This window comes from Lygodium microphyllum, chromosome 18 (assembly GCF_053477565.2).
Source record: "Lygodium microphyllum isolate KBCC chromosome 18, Lygodium_microphyllum_v1.1.10, whole genome shotgun sequence".
In the NCBI taxonomy this organism is placed as follows: domain Eukaryota; kingdom Viridiplantae; phylum Streptophyta; class Polypodiopsida; order Schizaeales; family Lygodiaceae; genus Lygodium; species Lygodium microphyllum.
The window spans coordinates 91,631,726-91,651,750 of NC_141152.1; the positions used below are offsets into that span (position 1 = coordinate 91,631,726).

Here is a 20,025-nt window from a genome sequence, read left to right on the forward strand (position 1 = left end):
AAGAATACAACGAAACACAAGAGAGACAATGAACCAGGGTAAGGGATGCAACATGCAATGATTAATGAAATTAACTTGGCACATGACAAGATGCAATGTGGAATGTGCTTAATCCCTTGTCTCTTGTCATGTGTAAAGCAGCCCTATAAGTGGGGGTGCAGAACTGTGTTCCATGCCCCACTCCTATATATATTCACACACTAGTGAGCTGTACAGTACAACCATACGATAGTGTACATGTGGAACACATATGAGCACATATGATATGCCCAAAGAGTTAACCTCTAGCATGAATTTCCTTCTCTCAAGAGGCTACCAAGTACAAATAAAGTCATCTTGATACTAAGTATAGGGAATTGTGCAAAGGATAACTAAGTACATCACAAATATAATGGTTGTGTGAACAACCAATCTGGTGGGCTGTTATGCCAAACCATCTGAGGGGCAATGTGGAAGAAAGTGCCAGAGTCCCATGTCTATAGGAGGGCCTCTCTTCTCTTCCTTATTGTCTTAGAGCTGCCCTTCATCTTCTTCCATCTCTTGTGGAGAGTGCATGATCTTTGTCCAAATCCTTGAAAGTCTCTGCTTTCAATACATCTTAAATATCTATAGCATGGTTACATCTCACAATCCAAACATACCAAGCTATGATACTAGCAATCAACTCTCATTAGTGACAATGTCCCTATGTTCACAATACTTGTGAGTGATTTTGACTCAGGATCCTTTTAAGATGTTGTTGGGCCCTTGTTTGTGACCCAAGCTACAACCCCTTGCGTTCCAACCATGGTACTTAACATAAAATCATACATAGTGAAACATCCCCCCTAGGATCAACTTGCGCACGAGACAAGACAAAAGTCAAACTCACCATAAAAGGGACCGGATATTAGACTCACCTTCTAGCCATAGAGCCAAACAAGCTCACCCCCAAGCCTGAGAGCTACACTCCAAACCACAACCACATCCCAAGGGTTGACATCCTTTACCACCAACCCACACCATCCTAGTGTATGAATGCGTCGGCCAATGGGCCAAGAGTCCAAGAGTGGTGATCACACAATGAATGTACACAATAGGGCCTTGAGTCCTATAAATAGGACTCAACTACCCTAACCTCAAAGTGTCATTAGTGCGTTCGCACTAAGTTACTTTATAAACACTATGACCAATGCTACTAGTGTCCATCCGAATGTCTAGGGACACAACACTTCCCCCTTATGAATGATTGCTATCCTCAGCAATATCCTTAGGAATGAAGGAAAACAACTCTTCAATGAATGTACCAACTCCCAAGTAGCCTCTGTCTCCGAGCGGTTTTTCCACTTAACCAAATACTCAAATAAACAGTCTGATGGGATTATTTAGTCCTAAGCTCAAGAACCAATTTGGGTTCAAGTGGAACATAACGAGCAGTATCTTCAAGCCACAGGACATTCTTAATGGGAACAATCTTCTCACCTTGTCCTAGTCTTTTTTCAAACGACTCACATGGAACAGTGTAAACTGAGATTTCCGAAAGTAAGTCTAACTACTTATCTTCTTGGTAATTTGGACAATACCTTGAAGATAATTTATAGCACTTGCCAACAGTCATTGAATCACAGCCCTTTGGGACTTTAAGGTAAACCCACATGTCTTCTTGGAGCTCTTTGGAAGTACAATGTTGGTTGCATAAAACTTGGCACAATCTTGGGCCATTTTAATGCTTTCTCTAGTAGTCGTCAATATCTCCTGTATATTCTACAGAAAGTCAACTACAAACTGCATTTTCACCCCCTTGAGCTTTGTGGCAATCAGTGGTTTCGGCTCATTATTGTACATAAGCATAAACAGGCTATAATCAGTAGCCGAATGCTTAGCAGCATTGTTATAAGAAAACTCAATTTGAGGAAGCTAATGCTCCCAATCAAATTGTCTACAGGAGACATATGCATGAAGAATGTCCTCCATGGCTTGATTCATCCATTCGGTCTGCCCATTGGTTTGTAGATGTTCCGAGGACATGGACAATCGAGTTTCCAATTTTGGAAAACCATTTGCCAAAAATGGCCTATGAACTTAAGGTCCTAGTCAATGACTATTTCATCGGGCAAACCTAAAGTCTATAATGGTATTTGATAAAGAGACCAGCCATATCATGGCTTTTCACAATTGTCTTTGTAGGAATGAATCGAGCCATTTTCATCAATCGGTCAACCACAATCCAAATTGCATCATGACCTTGATTCGTACAGGGCAATCCTACTACAAAATCCATAGAAATGCTACTCGACTAACAGGCAAAGAAGATTATAGCGGTCCATGATGTGATGTTTAAGGAACAACCACATACAATGGAGGAAAATGTAAGTTTTTTCACTTTATCATCAAGCAAAGCAATAGTCCAGTACATTGAGAAGAATATTCACCAACTTCGTATCACACACCAGAAAAGCTATTACCACAATAGGTGAAGCAAATCTACAATTGCAACAATCATATACTTGCATTTGTTGAGGAAAAGGTAGATGGACCAAGGAGGTCTCAGAGAACATAGGAGTAAAGAAAGATTTCTACTTACATAGTCAATATGGCCTTGATGGCTAAGATCATAAGAGAAGTAAAGGAGCCAATTGACTTAAAAGAAGCAGTTTTATATCTAGCATGGAAGAGCATCTATGCAAGTGGAGTATAATAGCATAAACAAGAATGACACTTCAGAGTTAGTGAATCAATCAACCAAGAGAAAGGTTATTGGTACCAAGTGTGTCTAGAAGATAAAGTACAAGGTTGATAGAACCTTAGAAAAATACAAAGCTAGATTGGTTGTATATGGATTTGCATAGATTGAAGGGTTTGATTTTTAAGAATCATTCACTCCAACTACCAAAATGACTGCTACTTGCACAATAGTTGTAGTGACGGCTCACAAGAAGTAGCTCATTTACCAAATGGATGTTAAATCAATGTTCTTGAATGGTGACATCAAGGATGAGGCATTGTATGGACTGAAAGCTTAGACTTCAAAACATATGCCTTAGATACTAACTTATATGTTTATAGGAATCTTGAAAAGTCTATAGTGACTATCCTATATGTGGATGACCTTCTTATTACAGGTAACTATGAAGAGATCATCCATCAAACCTGAATGGCGTTGAGCTCTAAGTTTGAAATTACAGTCTTGGCTTGCACTATTGTTTGGGGATTGAAGTCTCAAGAAAAATCTTCATCTCTTAGAAAATGTCTGCTTGGGAGATCTTGAAAGCATTTGAAATGATAGATTGCAAGGAGATAGCTAATGTATGGAGGTCAATGCGAAGTTCTCCATTGGTGATACATCAGCACTGGCAGACATTGGAAGGTATAGTAGGTTCGTCAATAGCCTTATCTATTTGTGCAACACCATGCTAGATATTTGTTTTGTTGTTGGTGTGTTGAGCAAGGTCTCAAAGAAATCCTGTTAGAGTCATTGGAAGGTTGGAATGAGGGTGCTTGGATATTTGAAGTGAACTCTTGACTATGGTATCACATGCAATTTTGAAACAAGGGAACTATGACTTAGACTACGTAAGAGATAGTAATTCCAAAAAGTCAAATTCTAGTTATTGTTTCTCCTTAGGTTTAAGAATTTCCCCTTGGGTTTGTAAGAAGCAACTAGCAATGGCATTTCTTCTATTGAATTAGAGTACAAGGCAACTTGTTTTGCAGCATGAAAAGCAATTATGGTTAAGCAGGATTCTATGGCATATGGTAGTGTAAGATGAAAAACCAATTGTGCTAAGATGTGACAACCAAAGTTGCATCCCCATTGCCAAAAATGGAGTGTTCCATGCACATATCAAACATAACGAGATCCAATATTACTGTGTGTGTGATTTGATTGAGAATGGGATAGTAGAGTTGGTCTATGATCTAATAGAGGAGAATGGAGCATATATCTTCACCAACGCACTTACGAAGGATTGTACCTCAAGATCATCTTTAGAAACTTGACGTTGGGCCGAGAATATAGTTCACATGTGGGTGGACTGTGAGGAGAGGTGTTAGATATGCTCAATGCCCCATTCTTGTAAGGTGTCATCAATGATCCATGATGCTCAAAGTTGTAAGGTCCCCATTATAAGAAGAAGCCATATGTGACCTCAAACATCGGTTGGGTCCATGAGGTCAATGTGATCAAGTGGCAAAAAGGTGACTGTTGTGGCTCTATCCTTTGGTTTAGATAAAATAGTTAAGCTGGTAGCAACTTGAGATACACTACATCAAGTTATGGGGTGAGAGTTATCAAGGACCCCTATTTTGGGATTAGAGAGTTGCAAAAGTAGCCCTTGGCTGGGGCGGTCTCCAGTGGCCCCCTTGACAAGGGCCCAAGGGTTTCACACCTAGCCTGATAGGAAAGAGAATATTCCCTAACCAACTAGCAAAAGTTCATAATATAGTAGGTTGGTCAAGCCAACTTGACCACCTTCCAGGGTGTAAAAGGGAGACCCCCTCAAAACCATAATTATCTTTCTTTCATGCAGTTAGAGTTCTTACATCTAGCCTTCAAACTCTTCACCTATTATCTATTTAGATTGCCATCTAAGCTTCATAGTGGAAGCACACAGGTGGATAGAGCCATCTTGTATTAGTCTGTTTGGAATTAAGGAAATTTTTCTTCTCTGATTTGTTGTGTGTTCTCTATTCCTTGCTCAGATTTTATACCCTACGTCGTGCAATTCTTACAAGTTTGATAGAGATGGCAAGCCCATCAAACTGTGTGCTATTTGAATTGCTTTGATCCATATTGGGCAAAGAGGAAACATGTGCTACATATGTAGTGGACTATGAAGCAATGTCCTTGTCTAAATCGAGTCGCTCAAGTGAGAATGGTTTAGAGATGTTGACCTTGCAAACGAGGGACTACTAGTGCAGCTTTCCATACACAAGGCACAGTAAGTATGAGGTTTCTATGCACCAAATAAGATCCAGTAGCAAGTGTGAGGGAGCTGAAGTTATACTCAAGACATAGTTATAGTAAGACAAAATGTATTGGTTTCCAAGGATTTCTCCTAGATAGAGACAAAGATAGCGTACACCTTGAAGGCAAAACAAAGGATAAAAAGAGTAGCAATAGTCAGGGGTTTATGTTGATATAAACATTAGGCCATTCAAGTGCACAATAAATATTGGTGCAACAAGACATAAAGAATGAGATATGAATGTTGGGAAAGGTACTCGTGATTGGTATGGTTGGAGAGGTGGAAGCAAAGCATATTAATAGGAGAAAGAAGCTGAAGATTAGTGAAGTTTGGAGTGGAGAAGATGGTGAAGAGCCAGAAGATGGCTCCCATAGGTGAGAAGGGTTGGAAGTGGTGGGATCAAGTGATTCAACAGTAAACATTAAACTCCACTGCTTGTCCTCTTTGCTGCTGCAATACGTCTCTGAAATTAGGGAAGCTACGAGAGAGCTGCATTCCTTCCATGTCAGCTTCAGGCTTTGAGCATGCTTCAATGGGGCCAGATTCCAGTGGACCTATCACTATCTGGATTCTGTAAATCTGAGATAAGTTCCAGCAAAACTGTACACATAATGGAAGAAACTGAGCTCTCACTTTACAAGATGATGCTCAATATGCTGGTGGATCTGTTTATTGCTTAGTGTTTAAGTACTATGATGTCTGCTATCCATGGACTTATCAAAGTACTGATACAACTGTGTCACTGCCATTCTTTCATTTTCTGTGTACACGCACCTGTCTTTTCAATGTCCAAATGTTTGATGTCATGTTAACTTGAATTCACTAATGCACACAAGGGGTGACTTGCAAAATTATTGCAGCCATGTCTGACAGTGTCTTTCCCTATTTTTTACTACTGCATATGTGAGTTATCTCAAGAGTCTGCTGTAGTCCCCCAAATTCAACAAAGTTTTTTTCCTTAACTCTTATCTGTTATCTACATCAAGGTTTGTAGTATACTTTTCAGCATGACGACAACAGATTAGATGATTTTGTTTCAAGTTTTCCATTTCAAGAATGTGCTACCATCTTAAAAACATGTAGAAAGCTGCAACAACTTTTTCATCAGGAAATGATTATGATGTTCTCATTTTCTCTCTGGAACTGTAGGTAGAACTAATAAAAAAGGTTACCAGCCAAGTGAAGACATTGTGTAAAACAGAAGAGGACAGATTGGCAGTTACCACATCAGATGAGGTTCTCCCACCGTATGATCAAGCAAAAGCCCTTGGTAAATGTAATATGGATGTGGATAGAATTGATGAAGGTTTGCCTTGTGGAAGTGAAGGATTTCTTCTAATGTTTGCTCGGTGGAAGAAGTTGGAAAGAGACATTTACAAAGAGCGAAAAGGGCAAGCAATCTGTGTCTGTTTGGTTTCATTAATGCAGCTCTACCCGTGCTTTGTGTTGAAGATTGCTTGAGTCTCTTTGTTAATGAAATCTGGGTTTTTATAACAGTCGATTTGATATCACAAAGATCCCGGACGTATACGACTCTTCCAAGTAACTACTTGAATCTTTGTTTCATGTCAACCTACTCTCATCTGGTTCAGAGTTCAAGACCAAGGACTCTGTAGCTTTATGTGGTTGCATCAAGTCCCTAATAAGAAATAATTATGCTATGCATTCGGCAGAATTTCTGGTTCCTGAAACATCTGATTACTTGTGTCGCAGGTATGACCTTGTACATAATGCCCATCTGAAACTCAATGGATTGCTGGAACTTTACACTGTTGCAAAGGTACAGAATATCTTCCTATTTGGATGTATAGCAAGTCCTTACAAAAATCTTGAGATGAAATTTGCAATTTCTGTTAATGGTTTGCAAGAGTACTAAACACTCAATCTAGAACTATCAATTGTATCAGGAACTTTGATGCAACTTCATTGATGTGCAGTGAGGACATTGTCAAAGCTCGGTAGGCACACTAGGGCTTGAAATGGGGCTCCTTGTAACTATAAGACCTTGAAGGCCACATACAAGGATTTTATCACACCTTAATAATCTTTAATGATATGTGCATGCATGATGTTGTATATGCAAGATAAATGAATCAGGATAAGTTTGTTTTATAAGGCTACATGATACAGATTCACAGTTCAGTCCAGATAATGTGTTCATAAAGTGCATATGTGATGTGTCCATGGTAGATGGAATAAGGATGTTCATTGGAAGTTTTAGTGCTAAATTAGTCAACCCTCTTTATTCTGCTAACATTATTATTCCAAAAGTCTCGTCACCATTTAACTCTGTATCAGCATCTCCTATGCAGTTCTTTTCAGTCCTACAAAGTAACACCCATGCCCACTTTTTCTGATAACTAAAAAACAGACATCTCATCTCATCAAGTGTGATTTTTGAATGTCAAATCTAAAGCTGTGTTGTTAAGAGAGAACTTTTCTAATGATTGCAACTAATGGAGGACTTCATAGTTATTACTAGCTTGATGAGCATGCACTTTCACGCAAGTAATCACCATTACGTAGAGATTAGAGGTTGGGAGAAATTTGTTTCTTACCTACCACCAAGATATGCAATATTTATATCTATTGACTGCATCTAACTAAAATTTGGTGCTTTGAAGCAATATTAAATCTAGTTCTTTCTGGGTGTATATCCAGTTAGGTGTCTAACTACACAGACAATTTAAAACAAAGAAAAGACTTGTATTAAGTTGGGTTTCCCCGAGATTGAGCTGTTTTACATCATCGACTATATCATTTCATGTGTCTTGTTTGAAATTTTCTTTCTTTTCCTTTTGTAGGCACTTGCAGATGGGGTTATACCTAATGAATATGGGATCAACCCAGCTCACAAGTTGAAAATTGGTTCCAAGGTAGACTAGCTTTTTGAAATGTTTGACAGCCATTTGCAACCTCTTTTGAAAATGGTACTGTCTAAATTGATACCTTTCTTTTTCTTCTGAAAATTTTATTTTTATCCATTATGAAGTCCAAAGGGCAAAAGGAAGTTCCTAATATGAGTATAAAATGAAGGATAATAAAGAGCCCTGAAGCTGGCAGGTTGGGTGGTGATTTGTAACTTCAAAGTACCATGTTTATGAGTCCTTGGAGTAATTTTTACCAGTAAGTTAGCTCCCTAGTTGGATACTAGAGCCACATTTAAGGTTAAGAGTCAAGAGCCACAAGTCAATACACATGAGGCTTGACCCAACATTGGGGCATGGTTGTCACATCCAATCGCGTATGATTAGGACTGTTCAATACTATTAGTATGGTACTAATTGGACTAATAAATCTTGGACATATGTTTGATGATGTAAAGTGAAGATAACATTAGAATAAGTAACTGGCCTATGAAACAATGCTGAGAATAATTGTACGATGGGACTATGCTAGAGTAGAACAATGTCTAGTGTTGTCCCATTGGTAGAAAGAAAAGGAAAACATAATCTGGCAGAACTATTTACAGAAAACTGTGGTGGAGACTATAGGTTGTAGCTGGTCTCAAGATTTGCACATGATCTTAGCTATGATGCGGTTCCTAACTACTCCACTAATATGCCTGAGTCTTCGGTGTCTCGTGATAATGGCTCAGATCTGACTATGGTGCGGTTTCCTTGGACATGGGTCCTGGTAGATGGGGTCCTCATGCTTAACAAAGTGAAATTTCTCTATCTAATGTGATTTCACGATGTGGAATGGAAGGTGTCGACAAGGTGGCCTTGTCTCTGCTAGGCTAGTGGTGTCACAAGGATTCAATATGTGAAAAAAGTTTGTCACTACCCTTTGTATGGGTCCCTCTGGTAGTTGGCCTCATGTCTCGCAGTAGTACTATGTGGTGCCTTTGGAGCTCCAAGAAGAAAAAACCTAGGCATCTTTGGTCCTTGTACGCTATAACACAATGAGCAGGTTCAAAACCGTCACAAAAGAAGCATTGATACCATTCTTGTATATCATAGTATATTGTACATTTGCATATGTAGTACTCCTCTGTCGTGGGCTCTCGGTAACAAAGTTGCAAGTCCTATCCTCTACTAGAGTATCTATCCATCTACTTGTCTCCATTTGTGGCCTATGAGAGGAGCTGCGAATCTATCCAATAGCAATCCATATGCTATGGGAGAGATGGATGTTCATGTATGCTAGCCGAATAGTGAATCCATCATCAAAGAGACACAAGAAATGGCTCCAATAGAACTTTATCCTTGATCCTAGAGGGAGTGATTTGGGTGGATGCATGTCCTTACTATCTCAATCCTCAATCCTAGAGGGAGTGATGGGTGGATGCATGTCCTTGCTATCTCAATCCTCAACTTATCAGTTGTGATCACTCGGTTCACCTTTGATTGGCTGAGATAAAGTGTAGGGCAATCAAGGCTATAGTCAAAAGGTGGAAGGCGACAAATTGTGTAGGCTCATCCAAATAGTCATCTATGAAAACCAACAATTCTTCTCACCCTTTGTTGCTAGTTGTCTAGATGAAGTTAGTACCAATCAAGAGTATCTATGATATGGGAGCTTCCATAATCTATGCCAAAAATTCACCACCCTAAAGAGTGTCTCCATGATTATAGGTGCTACCTAGATCTAGCTTTGCTTTGACAATGGGATGTGGAGTGAAGGGCTTACTCCTAATCATGCGTGCTATCATCATACTCAATGGCCTTTTCATGCTATCCCAGTCATCATAATAATCTCCCTTTGTTTCAGTTTGATCAGTAAGTGAGCCAAGTTGCCTAAGGTACACGCTGCAGCCCCATATTTTACTCCATATAGTAGTGTAGGTATGACTAGGGTATCAAAGAACCATAGTTTGGTGTGAGACTCCTAGAACTGTATGTGAGCACATTGACTCTCGAGTGCCCCTCGTACTAGAGACTTGCCTCTAATGCTCCTCTCATTGAAAATCGTGGGTCAAAGAAGCTGACTCCTAGATAGACATATTCCCTCACTTCTCCACTATAACTCCTCCAAATGTGAACTAGTACATGGATATAGTCACACATATTGGTGAAGTATTGATGAAGAGCATGATTTTAGTCTTCCCAAGGTTTTCTATGAGGTCTTTGTCTCTACAAAAGATGTGCAAAGCATCTAGGTGGCACTAGAATCCCTTTGTTGAATCAGAAATGAGAACAATATCATTTGCATACAATAATATCAATATCAACACCCGTGCTAGGCTAGCGCTAGCTCCTCCTTATCAATCAATATAGATAGATGCTTCATCTATATATAAACCAAATAATGTGGGTGAAAGTGGGCATCCTTGTTTCACTCTTACAGTACTATCAATCCTCTCTAATAGTGCCCCAGGTACTTGTATGTCACGAGAACATTAAATTTTATTGCTTTACTTGACATTTAATTAAAAGTTAATCAAATGTGCTAATATGACTTGCACGTGAGATGCAAGTTCATTATTTCACAATGTGGAGCCTAGGATTCCAAGATATCAGTTGGTGCCAAAGGAAAAAGTTGTACTAAGTTATGCTTGACAAGTACTAAAAGGTACCTAGTGTCAAATTTGGGCCTAGACAAATTTATTGGGTATTAATGACAGTGGTGACATTAGAGACTAGACATTAATTAATTAGTGTCAGTCTAAGGGTCAATAACTGCAAACGGATACTTCGAAGAAAAATTGGCCTAGTCAATTTAATTATTGGTTGGTGGAATTATTTTTCTGTGTACTAGAATAATTATAAAATTAATTTTCAAAATTAATCTTTTGAAAATTAATTTAATTGTGAGAACGGAGATGGAAGCTCTCAATTGGAGACAGAGTAGACAATAGAGAAAGTGAGAGTGCACGGAGAGTATCAAGAATGTGACTAGCATTCCCCAAGTCTTTCATATCAAAGGTTTTTTGTAATCTCCCAACAATCCTTTTTAATATGCCCCTTCTTGTTCCAAAAGAAACATTCTATATCCTTTTTGTTGCATGATATGCTTCTTAACTTACCTCTCTCATGAGAGTTACCCCTGCCATTCCTCTCACCATAAGCGTATTGGACTATTTGACCATGTATTGGACTCTTTGACCGTGCTTTGTTCTTTCTATTCACCACCTAAGTGAGTAAACTACTTTGAACATTAGCACTTGTAAGGCCACCTACAAGTGCAGAGTACTAATGGTTGTCCTGAAAGTATCCTAACTCTCATGCAAATGGTTGTCCTGAAAGTATCCTAACTCTCATGCAAGGTGACTAATAAAGACACGGCCTTCATTGAATCATGAAAGATAATCTTCTTAGATGTCAATTTGTTGAAAACAATGTTTGACTTGTTGAGGTGATTAGATATTAAAGGCCCCTCCTCCATATGGAGATCAATGAGTTTTTCTAACCAATAAACCTACGGGCTACACCTTTTTCCCATATAGATCACCAAGCTTTTTCCATACACCATATGCACTTGCCGTATATTTCACATTAAAATATATGAATATTGAGAGTATCAACATAATAGTGAAGCATGCCATCTTATTGAATTCCTTCCATACATCTACATCCATGTACTTAGGCTTAAACACTTTGCATTTGATAGGCTTTATCTACTACTTAGACTAAAACATTGTAAATTTTCCTTTTTCAATATGAAAATTTAGTATCATCAAGCTTTTTAATATTAAACAGTGTATTTTCTAAAGTCGATAAAGAAGCCATAATGCCAACAAGATATCCTATATAGCAAATTTCCAAGGTACGCTCAATTGGAAGCTCAAAAGAGACCAACTAGCTACAATACAAGTGACCCCGCAAAGCCAAACAACGGCTAAAATAGCATTGATAGCCCAAAACTGAGACAAATGCACAGCAAGCAACCAAGATATGATCAACCACAAGACCAAAAAGTACAAAATAAAGCGCTCTTATATGATAGCAAAGAGAATACCATAATAGCCTGCACACTCTTTAGTGTATATCAATCTTTTTGCAATTCTGTTTAGAATTTCTAGGTTATTAATCTGAGACAAAAGAATCTCCAAAACACATATCTTATTTCTATAGTATGAAACCAGTTCTAACTCAATTGAACTTAATCCAAAGGTTGCAAAAAAAGGTTTCCAAGATAAAATAAGTGTCCTATAGCTATCAGAACATGAAAAAAGATGGGAAAATGGAATGCATAATTCGACAAAATGCATCAACACAGGTTTTTAGTAGAAACAGCCACCTAGAGCTTCAGGAAGCAACAAAGCTCATAGACATCAAGATCTCAGCAACAAATCATCAAGTCTCTCTCTTTCTTTTTCTCTACTATAGACTATAGCAAGCCCCCGACTTAAAGGCCCTGCTTAAATCTCTTCCTTAAGCCTTGTGCTTTTGACAAGAAGGCCCCTGCTTTCAAATGACAAGCTGACCCCATGCTTAAGTAGACCTTGTGCTTCCGTACATCAAAACCATGTACCAAGATCTCTTCCCAAGCATCCAGATGCAAGGTCTTTTGCTTCAATCCCAACCACCAATGGTTGCCCAAATTAATGCCAAAATGGGCTATTGTTACCCCAAATCAAGCCCCAATAGCTTAAGCACTTGCTTGACTTGGATCTAAATCTTGGTGATGAGAATAGTATCTCTATCAAGGTATTGGAAGCAAACATTAATGTTGAAAAAGAGACTCAAATCCTCAACCTTCGTGATAAAGCTTCACTACTTGCACTCCTCACTCTAAGCATGAGCTCCCACAAGTATTGAGTGCCGCTCTAATATCAATTGAGAGACGTAATGATGGGATGCAAGGTAGAAGTTATGTAGTGCAAGAGGGTTGAGAGAGAATACAAGACAATTATATGGATAAAAAATAAATTGTGTATTAATTATTCGTTATTTTCACTTATATATGATTGTACAATGTGTACATATGCAAGGGGTCCTAGCTCGGCTACAGGCCATTGACATTTAACACAACAATTGAAAACAAGGATCCCCTCTAAATGTGATAAAGGGGATTTCTTGTGAACCTACTAGAACTACCTTTGGAAATGCAAGAGTTGGCATTTAAGTTCATTAAGATGGGCCATTGTGGATGTGAAATGATTTGCTGCATGAAATTGAAATATGTGTAGGGCAACTTATTCATGAAAAGTGACTTGACCATCATCTCACTTTGGTGGGCCAATAGTGGCAAATTTGGAAAGTAAATACATATACTTTCCCAACTTGATTGTCATATTGTCCCTCTTAATGATGTTGAATGCTTTGAGCTCATGGTCGACATTGACACGTTGGGTATAATTGCGAGCTACATAGTAATGAACCAAATGTACTCAATTCTCAGATGCAAGGTCAAAATGTTATAATTATGAGTGAAACTTAGACATGAAACATTGCATTAACTCAACAATAGCTATGGAAATTCTACCCTTGAAAGAGTAGAGTACCTCATATGAGGACCAACATATATCAAGTTGGGGTTCCAACCTTTGAATAAGGACCCATGAGTCCTAGGAATCTTGAACCTACTGCATCAAATTTGACCAAGTTGTGAAGTTCAACCTATTGAAATGAGTCTTGTCACTAAAGGCATACTCTGTTGCAATAGATTAATGAAAGGCTGTGTGAGGTGTTGGATAATTGAATAGACTAGTGATTCACTATGTGAATAGATTAATGAAAGGCTGTGTGAGGTGTTGGATAATTGAATAGACTAGTGATTCACTATGTGTTTCATGCAGTTGGTGGCTCTAGGTGTTTGTCCCAAAGATATTTGACTAGCGTGGTGGTGCATGTGTTGGGGGTAAAGGCACCTCCACCTAGCCGCCCATGTATTACTACAGTTACAGTACCCGCGTCTGCACACTGCAGGCGGCGGGCACCCATCACCGTCACTTTATTCTTTATTCTTTTAGTGAAAGATGAATTAAGGGAAGGCCGGTCACACATTGTGACTGTTGGAGTTCCCACATTGTGAGTCTCTCTCTCTCTTGCTCTTGCTCTCCCATGCAAGCTTCGATCCTTCTCACCTTTCAACTAGTATCAATGCATGGTTGCTTGAGCATTCGAGCATGGTCCATGACTCCTTCAGCATTCATTCGAATCCCTACACCATTGGTTCTCACTCTTGGCAGTCATATCCGACTCCTTTGAGCTCCGATCACTCCCCGGCTTCCCAAGCACTTACCCGGCCTATTTGGGAACCCTCGAGGCATTCCTTCAGGGGTATTGAAGCATTCTTTTGAGTGTTTATTTCAGTTTGCAGGGTACAGCAAGAAGGGGCACAACCATTGGAGCTCCCCCATTTCATATCTTAGCTCGTGCCTGATTAGGCCTTCTTTAGGCCCTACTTGAGTCCCCCTTCCACCCCATTAATGCCACGTGGACCAGCAGCATACCCAGCAATATCAACCCTGTTTGGGTCAGCTTGAAGATCTGCAAAATTCATTTTTTACTTCAGCCCTCCCTTGGCATTCATTGGTAGCTTAAAAACACTTCATTTGACACTTGGAAACACCCCCTTGATGCTTGGCATTGATGGTTTATCATTGACATTGATTTGTGGACTGATTTACCTCAGTCCAGGATTGTTTTCCACAATCCAGTGGCAGCCACAAATAGTGTCACATCAGCACTTTATGTTTATGCTTGGATAGCATTAACATTTGATGCCCGGTTGGTCCCGAATGGTCCTCGAATGTTAGGGGAATGTATACCTATTGATTGGCCATCATTTGGAGCTGATTTAGTGGCCTGAAATACTCAATTTTACACAGTAAATCACTGCTGTACACTCCAGGGCTGAAGCTTATTTAGTCACTTTATGCTCTACCTATTGGTCACGGGTGCTTCCTAGGTGTTTCATATGACTATTGGGATGCTTGAGCTCCGTATTGGTTGGCATTTACTTAACATTGGTCTACACTAGCATGCTTTGTGACAAAGATTATACCTATGGTCTATGTATGATCCATTGGTACATGCTTGATACTTATGTTACCTACACATGCTAATTACATTATTTGGACTTGAATGCTACTCGAGCTTCATTTGGGCTTGACTTTGGATATTCTTGAGCGTATTTTGATCTTGCTTTGGCTCGTCAGAGATTGATTGGGATTGTCTTCATGACATTGGATGTTATCATTGAATACTTGACCACTCATATGCTCTGGATGTCTTACTGATGTATGATCTTGGATACTCCATCATTGGTGCTCTTATATGCTTTGTTTGAGCTTATTTTCTTGACACTTACGGCTTTTGTGCTAGTGGGAGCGTCTTTGTATGCTTATCGGACATTGAGCAATGCGGGTTATGCATATTGAGCTTTTTGATACTTGAGACTCGGATCTCCTTGTGAACAATGTATGGTTGATATGCCTTGGTCCGTGTAGATGTGTAACGTGTCCACTAGAATCATCTAGGACACGTCTTGGCAGTCCATCGGAAAGGATGTCTAGAAAACTCCGCCCGGCACTCCCATGGAATGTTACGGGTTTTGCAATCTAGGTCTTCCCGCGTCTGCCACGTAGCGGAAGTATCCTGGCCGTTTCCCACTTAGGATCGACCGGAATTAGGGTTTTCCTGTTTGGTCATTAGCTAACAACAACTAGCGTCAGACCCGATCGAACTACTTTACGCAGAAACGCCAGGTCTGAAGCGGATTCACGCTGCACTTGGTTCAAGGAGAATGGGAAACGAGAGGGATGCAAGGCTCAACCTCTCTGCCATAAGGCATAGTCCCATTCCGTTCCCCTAAAACAGCGTAAATCGGGTAAGACGTAACTCTAGGTTATCGCTCTCATTATTCGCTTTGATAATGATGATCATCCCGCTGTTCTTCGAGATTTTTGAGAAAAGTTCCCGGCTAACCGGGACCACCCAACCGTAGGACGGACCCATGGTCCATCCTCCGCACTTTCCTCAGTTTGTTTTAGTTATGTAATTATCTAACACATTTAGGTTGACATATAGCAATCAGCTTCTTTAATTAATCCTGTTAAGCACTGGTTCCTTCACGTAATCTTATCACGTGACATAGAAAAACAATATCAGACAAATTATTTATTATCATTTCATCATTTTATCTTTGAAATACAAGGAGTTCCGCCCGTAGGCTTGTCCATAATCTACCCGAAGGCTATCCAGTAATCCGCTAGGGATCACTATTCCAAGCTTCTGCCCGTAGACTAGTATGCGGGCCTCGAGATCCAATCCCGAGTCACGTTAGCCTCTTGTGCAGGACCCGGAAGGCGAGGGATTTACGGCCAGAGCCCCCCCTGGCACCCAAGCGTCCTCCTGCTCCAAGTAGAGCTCAACGGAAAGACCTCTCGCGGCGGGTTCGGTCAACAACCCCCTTGGTTAGGGTCAGGCAGGCAGTCGGGGATAACTGAAGCTGCCTCTCCCTTCAGGCCTTCAACCTGAAGCATTTAGATATCTATTCATCCTTTAGTTCCTTGAGCAAACAATGCAAACAGTGCTTTCTAAACTATTACAAGCACAATCAATTTCAGTGGTCGTTTATTTGGCCAACCATTAAGGAGTGAATCCTTCTCTCCGAATGCATCCAGCATTCGATCTGGGATTAATTTCGACTTGGCAAGATCCCCCAAGGATTTATTTGTTCACCCTTTTGTCCTTGGGTTAGGGTCATACCCTGTTAACCCAACTTAACCAATACCTTAGGTTTTATTAACAGTAAACCCTGGCAACCATGTCGCTTTAATTTATTGATTGATCATTTGCTTCCAAGCAAATACCTAACTTCCCTTAACTTGGCAAATTTTCCCAATAAGGTTGATGTAACAGGATGACTACTCATCCTCTTGCAAGTTAAACTTGCGCAAGAACCTGCCAACCTTCTTGTGATCAACCACAAGGCTATGCGGCGTTGCAACTTGTTGCACAAGTGTCGCCTCTATTCCAAGGGATCATTTCACCCATTGAATGGTGTTTTCTGGTCAAGGAATTATGATTAGACTAGAAGTAGGGTTTAGGGTGTCTTCTTACTCAACCCAATCCTAATTGCACTAGGCCGACAACATTCGGTCCTAGGGATTCCAACTCAATCCAAGTTCTAGCATTAGGTCGAATGATCCTTAGGGTAGAAACCCTAGATCATTATTTGCGTGAGCGTCCAATTGACTCAACATTCCGGGAAAGTGGGTAGGACCTTTGGGTTTGAGGACTTTGACTTGGCGTCCAAGTACGATACTTGGCTGCATTTCTAACGTGCCAAGCCCTAGCTAGTACTTGAGGTTTTTATTGAATCGGCTAGTTATGCCTATACGAAACCCTAACAGTCATGATACCACAAATGACTTGGGTAAATTGACCTACTTGTCTTATGACAAGGACAATTCTTTCCTAGAGATGATAAACTTGATCTAAAGTAGAAAAATAGTTGAAAAATGTTACAATACATGTAAACATGTAATCTATTACTTCTACGCACCATAAGATCCGCAATAGCCCTATCCCTTTTTGCTAAAGTCAAAAGGGCATGATAATTTGAAGAATAACTTACATAGGGCCTACTAGGATTTACATCAAGGAATAACACCTACAACCTTTTGTCTAAGTATTTGCATTTCATGCTTTTATAAGCCATGCAATCATTCCTAAATGCAACTTGATGAAATGAAATTCGCGAAAGTATAAGTGCGACCCTTAGATACAACAACATCGTGAATGAAGTTCATGCAATACTAAGGTAAGTGTCGATTTAATCTAATTGCAAGCATCTTTTCCCATGCAACTTATATAAGATCGGGGTTCTTTTTCATGCCATGCAACAGGAATTAACAATTTCCTCATGAGAATCCTAACGAAGGGAGTTATTGCAAAAATACTCCTTTCCTTCATGACCAATGCACTTAACAATTTCCTCTTTAACCCTAGGCAATATGTGGCTTTCCTTTGAAAATGCACGACAAGACAATTTACTATTAAGGTCGTAAGATGGATGGACAAATAGCGTTTATATTAAAAATACCAATTTTTCCCAATTGCATTTAACTAGGCTAGGTGAATTTGAACATGCACGGGTGCTTCCTAATCCGTGGAGTCGTCATGCCTAATGCGTTACTTTAGTATGAAATCACAATAGTAAAAAAAACCTGGGTCTGTGGGCTCGGGGAGATGTCCACATGAATGCTAGGAGAAGAACCTCCCGCAGGCGCGCCTTGCGACTTCTTGGGAGCCATCGTTAGCATGCTTACGGACTTCCGGTTTGCCTTTACCCTTACGCGATCGGTGAGTCTTCTCCAACCGTTGTGAGCAGCTTCAAGATCTTTCCCCTTTTCCCTCGTACGCCGGAGATCCCTTCCAAAGTGTGGATCTTTGAGAGTACCGGGCTTGCGGGTTTTTGGGCTTATGGAAGGCGAGCAAGCTTGTGGGATTTGGAGCTTTACAAACCCGGTTTTTAAAACCGGAAAGGGCGCGTAGGACCAAGGCTTATGGGCTTATCCTTAGAAGCTTCCAAAGCTTTAGGAATCTTTTGCTTCCCAGGAGTATGTGGATCAACGAGATGATTGAGGGGGAAGAATATGACGACTGGCGATGGCGGCTTCAGCCTGTGAGGTGGCGGCGGATTCAGTAGGCAGCAGTGGTGATCTTGGCACCCTCCATGACGGCGGCGACCCCAGAGCAACACGACAGCTCTTCTTGCACGGCGGCCTTCTTGCACGGCGGCCTCTTGCAACAACAGTCTTTTCCCTCCTTCTTTTGGGCAGAATGGCGTCCTCTCAGTCCCCTCTCCTTCGCGGCAACCTCCTCACGGCCCTTCCGCAGCAGCCTCCTCACGGCCCCTCCGCGGCCTCTCAGCTTTTCCCACCACCCCCTCTTCTCACCCCTTAGAGGGGGGTATTTATAGGAAGGGGGTAAGGTCTCCCTCCCCCACGTGGTGCCTGCATGGCTCCTCTTCCTCCACCTCTCCTATTTCCCAACATAGCCCCATCCTCTTCCCTCAGCCACGCTTCGGCTGAGGGAAAGAGGAAGAAAAAAAAAATTTTGAAATAAATCTAATATTATCCTCTTAACCTCCCCCCCCAAGAGGAGGTTCATACGAGGATATGCAGGTTTCTTTAAACCATTAGACGTCGTTTCTGCCACTATCGTAATACAATCGCACTGTCCGTTAACATAATGCTAGCATTATCATTTGCCCGAGACTTTGCACGGCCTCGTAACATTTTCAACGGGAATATTACAAGATGTACTTTGGCTAATTTGGCTTTGTATTCATTGAGCAGACATCGACTTGTGTCAGGTCTTGGTAGTGATATGTACATTTTTCCCTGTTGATTGTGGGGTGTACCGACTTTATTGATAGACTTTGTCTGACATGCTTGGGGGTTGGCTTATGTCAGTTTGACTATTAAATACTTGTTGATGCTCGCTTGATGCTAGTTTTGCATTGATAGTCAGTGATTAACTTTGAATATTGGGTTTTGCCTACTGTCAGCTCTCATTGTATACTGTTGTCATAAATTACAGCAAGCATATATCTCCTTCCCATTTAGTCTTGGTTTTAGTGGTTTTTTGGTCATTTTCTGCAGTTTACAACAAGCAATTTTGAATTGTCTGCATTGTTTCAACTTACAGTATGGTATCTCCTTCCACTGACAATGCTATCTTCAATATCACTTAGCTTGATGGTACAAATTATGCCTATTGGAAGAGCCAAGTTTGGCAGGTATTGGTGCAAAAATCGCAGATAAAGCCACTAAGGTTGAGTGGAGAGTAGCCTGAAACTATGACTAATGACGAATGACGAATGAATGGAGCTTGATGAGTTATACAAGTCCACCCTCATCCTGTCTCTCACTGAATAGGTGCATTACAATGTGGTTAAGGAAGCACAAAGTGCTTGGCAGCTTTGGGATAAGATCAAGAACCTCTATAAAAAGCAAAGTCCTACAAGTCAAATGTATTGGCTGAAATACCTTATGGATCTCCACATGAAAAAGAATATGACCATGTCAACTCATTTAAGCTAGTTTCATGCTATTTTTAAGAACTTGGTTTTGCAGGGCATTGATTTCAAAGAGGATGTCACTCCGTTGTTCTTGCTTGGAACTCTTAATGAGTCTTGGGATATATTCCGCACTGCCTTATGTGTTTCTGCCACTACT

At 40.4% G+C, this 20,025-nt stretch overlaps 1 protein-coding gene across 1 annotated transcript in view; it reads left to right on the top strand.

The window, feature by feature from the left end:
• The window catches only part of LOC148021147 (inositol hexakisphosphate and diphosphoinositol-pentakisphosphate kinase VIP2-like), a 261,593-nt gene that overhangs the window by 234,236 nt on the left and 7,332 nt on the right, over positions 1-20,025 (top strand). Inside the window, exons 24-27 of the mRNA XM_087698993.1 lie at positions 6,096-6,337; positions 6,444-6,488; positions 6,660-6,726; positions 7,751-7,822. Of these exons, the coding sequence (XP_087555119.1) occupies positions 6,096-6,337; positions 6,444-6,488; positions 6,660-6,726; positions 7,751-7,822 (426 nt within the window). The remainder of the gene's footprint in view (positions 1-6,095; positions 6,338-6,443; positions 6,489-6,659; positions 6,727-7,750; positions 7,823-20,025) is intronic.